Genomic DNA, 5,087 nt, shown 5'->3' with positions numbered 1-5,087 from the left:
GGCAGGTGGGCTGGGCAATGGCTCCCAGGGCCTCCGCGCACTCATGTCGCACCATGGCGCTCTCAGTCCTCTGGGCCAGGGCCGCAGCCAGCTGGGGCACAGCCGCCTCGTGCTGCAGCTGGCCTAGAACATAGCCGATCTCATGGCGAAAGAGGGCGCTGCCACAGTGAAGGCCTGCGGGAGGGAGCAGAGGAATCACTGGCTGTGTAGTGCCGTCAGAGAAGCTGAGGACAAGCGGGGACATGGGGCTGGGCACCCAGGGGCAGAGACAAGTGATGACAGGAAGACATGAAGGATGCTGGAGCCAGGTTGCGGAGGCTCTACTCTGCTGACTGGGTGTGTGCCCTCAGGCAAGTCTCCTTGCCTCTAAGATTGCCCACCCACCTCTGAGCAGGAGTTAATTTGTGTAAAGCCCGTGGGGAAGTGCTGGGGCCAGGCCCAGGGTGCACGTCTCCGGGACAAGTCGCTCCATGTCACAGATGCAGCCACTAAGCCTCACCCAGGGGCCCCTCCTCACCCTCAGCCAGCGCCAGGGCAGCCTCCTCGCCACCGGCATCCCGAAGGGCGAACATGGCTCGGTATCGGTCAAACAGCGGCAGGGCTTCGTCCAGCAGCGCTTCCCGCAGCCGCCCCACATCCCGCTCCTTGGCCGGAGGGGCTGGATCCACGGAGAGGTAGGGCCCTGCTGCTGCTGGCTCCCCGCTGTGTTGCTGCAGCCACTCCAGCCGACAGACAGCCAGCTGGCACGTCTCAGCCACCTGCAGAGAAAGGTGGCAGGCGGCCCCTGGGGACACGGTGGTGGGCCTGTGGGCCCCCTTCCTATTCTCTGGGGGTAATTAGGGAGTAATAAGGGAGACAGGGCCAAGGAACGGCTCAATGTGGGGGTGACATCAGAACCAAGTGAGAGATGGAGTCAGGGGGAAGCAGCCAATGCAAAGGCCCCGAGGCAGGACCTGCCAGACCTGTCAGGGGAGAACTGAGGAGGAACTAACCACAAAGGTGACCTGAATACAACCGGTCAGAACAGACTATGGGCGTGTGGGCCACAGTGAGGACTTGTAATTTTATCCTAGAGGTGATGAGTAGCCATGAGAGAGTTGGACAATGGAGGCGCCAGAGAGGTGAGGCCAGCTCCACAGTGACTCAAGGCCCAGGGCAGGGTGGGTTTGGATGGAAATGAAGTGTTCAGTTGTGCCCAGTTTGGGAGCAGCCTGCACCCATCCTGACTGCACCTCTCTCCAGAATTCCTAGTCAAGCAGTCACCATTGCAAACAGACCCGGGTCTGGGGCTGGTCCAGGCGAGGGCAGGGAGAGGGAGGGCCCGGCCGAGTTACCTCGACAACAGGGTCGGTGGAGTACTGCTTCAGGATGTCCAGAACTTCTGGGTCCCCGATGGCGCCCAAAGCCTCCCCTAAGAAGAGCAGGCAGAGAGAGGTCATGTTGATTAGTAGAAAGGACCTAGGCACCGCAGGGGAAGCTCACAACAGGCCCTCAGAAACGTTGTCCAGTGAATGACATGAATAGATGAAAAAGGGGCTGGCAATCTACAGCCCACCATCTGTTTTTTTGTTTTAATATATTTTATTGATTTTTTACAGAGAGGAAGGGAGAGGGACAGAGAGTGAGAAACATCGATCAGTCGCCTCCCGCCCCCCCCCCCACTGGGGATGTGCCCACAACCAAGGTACATGCCCTTGACCGGAACCGAACCTGGGACCTTTCAGTCCACAGGCCAACGCTCTATCCACTGAGCCAAACCGGTTCCGGCCCACCATCTGTTTTTATATGCACACAGAATGGCTTTTATAGTTTAAGCATCGATGTGAAAAACATCCATCAGTTGCCTCATGCACATGCCCCAACTGGGGATCAAAACTGCAACCTGGGCATGTGCCCTGGCCCAAACCCACGACCCTTTGGTACACAGGATGGTGCTCTAATCACTGAGAATACCAGCCAGGGCTAAAAAAAGCTTTTTTAATCAAAGGGATAATATTCCATGGCACATGAAAATTATATGAAATTCAAATCTCAGCATCACCCATCTGTGGTCCCACCCATCTGTTGACTCTGGTTTATGGTGGCTTTTATGCTACAAAAGTAGAATTGAGTTGTGGGACAGCCTGTCTGCCAGTGGGACTGAAAACACTCACTACCTGCCCTTTACAGAGACGTGCTGAGCCCTGGCTGGCACCGTGTATGAGTGAGAAGCAGAGGGTGCCCATGCCCTCCCCTCACCACTCACCTGCCTCGTGGCGCACCATGGGCTCCTGGTGGGTGTCACGCAGCACATCCACCAGCACAGGAATGGCGCGGCGGTCCTGCATCTGGCCCAAGCAGTAGGCCAGCTCGTGCTTGAGCAGGGCGGAGTCATCACTGAAGGCCCGGCTGATCCAGGCAATGGCGTCTGGGCCGCCAAGCCCTCTAAGTGTGAAGAGTGCCCGGAAGCGGGCCTGCAGGGGCTGCTGGGGGTCACCCAGTGTCTGCCCAATGGCCTCTACCTCCTGCTCCGTCACCATGGTGCACGCCTTTGTCCTTCCGAGGCTCCTCTCGGCACAAGAACCTTACCACAGAAAACCAGAAGGCCAGGTTAGAGGCGCCCTCCTGCTCAAATGACTTGTTCATTTAGTTTAGAACCTGGCCACGTGGCTTCTGACCTGCTGTCCAGCCTGGATATCTCGGTGAAAGCCTGGCTCTGGCCCCACCTGCTCACTGTGTGGACCTCCCCAGGGTCTGTGGCCTACATATCAGCAATTACCTCCGCGGGTCTGCTCTCCACACAGCAGCCAGAGACTGTGGTAGCTGGTCCCCAAGATAGCTCCCCATGACCCCCACCTCTTGGTATCTGTGCCCAGTGTGGCCCCCTCCCACAATGAATAGGACTGACCTGTGTAGACAACAGGATATGGGAGAAATGAGTGTGACTTATGAGGGTAGGTCGTACGAAACACTGCGTAACTTGTTACACAGCACAGGTGACTGATACGGAATCCTTTCCGCATAGAAACCGAACTTGTGGCTCCCTTGCAAAACCCTCCTGTGGTGCCTTATTACTCCAAACTCCTTGGGAGTCCCCAAGGCCCTAGGTGCCCTTCCCACCCTCACTTCCTCCTTCCCTTCACTCACTCCATTCCAAACAGGCCTCCTCGTGTTCCTCCAATACACCAGGCAAACGCCTGCCCCAGGGCCTTTGCCCGAGCTGTCCTGCCCCTCGGGAACTCTTTCTGCAGTGCCCCGCTCTCTCTCACGTCCTGAGCCTCAAATGTCACCTCCTCAGAGAAGCCTCGCTGATCACAACCTCCCATGCTGCTCCTGTTTCTTCCCCCTTGTTCTGCTCTATCTTTCCTGGCAGCACTTACCACTAGTAGCTACTGAACTGCGAGTTTACTGGTTTAGCTGAATGTGGCCCTTCTGACGCCTCACTAGACTAGGAGACTCTGAAAGCTCGCGACGGGTCTCTAGTCACTGCTGCACCCCAGCACCCAGGGGGCCCTCAATGAGAACCACCCCCAGTCACAGCAGCTGACATCCACAGAGCATGTGCATGCGCCACTCTTCTACGCCCTTTGCAGTCAGGAGCCATGCAAGCCCCACCATAACCAGGTGAGGCAGGGACTGCGATGGTTGCCATGTTACAGGAGAGGAAGCAAGCACAGAGAGTTTAGTTAAAGGCTTGCTTAGAAGCAATGTGAAAAGTTAGAAACCCAGGCGGTTGAGCTCTAAACCAGACACTGTGTTGAATGGATGAAATAAGATGGAACGAAACGGCTGAGGCTGGAAGGAGGGGAACCCTCTCCTCCTCTAGACCAAGAGGACCTGGAGGCCACGTAATAAACCTGACAAGCGGCGGCGGCAGCCCCTTGACCCCCGCGGCGGCAGCGACAAAAGATGGAACGACACGGCTGAGGCTGGAAGGAGGGGAACCCTCTCCTCCTCTAGACCAAGAGGACCCGGAGGCCACGTAATAAACCTGACAAGCGGCGGCCGCCCCCTGCTCCCAGCAGCAGCGGCAGCGACAGAGCAGGTTCCACCTGGCTCCACGAGGGCGAGGGCGGTGCAGCTGCCGGCGCGCAGGTGACCATCAAAGGGGGTGACTCCTGCGTGAGGGGCAGTCAGAACCCACAGCCGCCAGGAGTGAGTGACTCCTGACGGGCCTTGGTGAGTATCTGTCGGATGAACTGCACATCCACTGCCTGCCAGGCCCGCACCGAAGCCATGTACACACGGACGCACCTGCCGTCCCTGCAAAAGGGCCGAAGGGGCCGGGACCTCGCAGTCGCAGCGCATGAAGTTACGCTCCCAGCGCCCGGCACCGCGCTGGCGCCTACCCCCTCCCCTCCCCTCCCGCACGGCATCCCATCAGCAGCCTCTCCTCCAGCTGCAGACCTACTTCCAGGGGCCCGCACCGCCTCTGCGCCCGGGACAGGGAGGGGACACCCACCGCCCCGAGGCCCATTTGCTTCTCGATGGGAAGGAGACCCGGTGTGGGCGTGGGGCTGCGGGAATCCGCTCACCCCTGGGAAGGCCTCAGACACAGACAAGCAAAACGACCTCCGGGAACTCGGCTTCCCCCTCCGGAGGGGTCGCCCTACGCGGAATCCCGCAGGAGACCCGGTGTGGGCGTGGGGCTGCGGGAATCCGCTCACTCCCGGGAAGGCCTCAGACACAGACAGACAAGGTGAACGAGAAAGGGATGGAGGGAGAGGAGGCCTGGATCCCCGAAACCCCTTCCCTCCGAGAGACCGCTCTGTACCAACAATTCCCAGCAAAACGACTTCCGGGAACTCGGCTTCCCCCTCCGGAGGGGTCGCCCCACGCGGAATCCCGCAGGGCTGCGCGCCGGACCCCTTCGCTCGGAAGACTCCTAGGGACCCGATGCCTCCAGGTCTGTCTACGCGGGTCCCCCACGAACCGGTTCTCCCAGGACCCCGAGAAAGGAGTCGCCTGACATGGGCCCCCCAACACGCGCTGGGTCCCCAGCGAAGGGACCCTCGGAGACAGGGTCCCCAGAACCCGGTGGAAGAAAGAGCTCGCCGGCCTCCTCCGGAGGAGGTGCCTCGCACCGCCAGCCAATGAGTCGCAGAGCC

The 5,087-nt window shown here is 59.5% G+C and overlaps 1 protein-coding gene across 1 annotated transcript in view; it reads right to left on the bottom strand.

Moving 5' to 3' along the window:
- The window catches only part of DOHH (deoxyhypusine hydroxylase/monooxygenase), a 3,568-nt gene extending 1,005 nt beyond the window's left edge, over positions 1–2,563 (bottom strand). The window contains exons 1-4 of the mRNA XM_014533602.1: positions 2,246–2,563; positions 1,335–1,411; positions 518–758; positions 2–174 (exon numbers count right to left, since the gene is read on the bottom strand). Of these exons, the coding sequence (XP_014389088.1) occupies positions 2–174; positions 518–758; positions 1,335–1,411; positions 2,246–2,519 (765 nt within the window). The 5' untranslated portion in view covers positions 2,520–2,563. The remainder of the gene's footprint in view (position 1; positions 175–517; positions 759–1,334; positions 1,412–2,245) is intronic.
- Positions 2,564–5,087: the final 2,524 nt, after the last annotated feature.

The sequence above is a fragment of the Myotis brandtii genome, unplaced genomic scaffold, assembly GCF_000412655.1.
Source record: "Myotis brandtii unplaced genomic scaffold, ASM41265v1 scaffold122, whole genome shotgun sequence".
NCBI classification, from domain to species: domain Eukaryota; kingdom Metazoa; phylum Chordata; class Mammalia; order Chiroptera; family Vespertilionidae; genus Myotis; species Myotis brandtii.
This window is presented reverse-complemented; position numbering and strand designations above follow the sequence as displayed.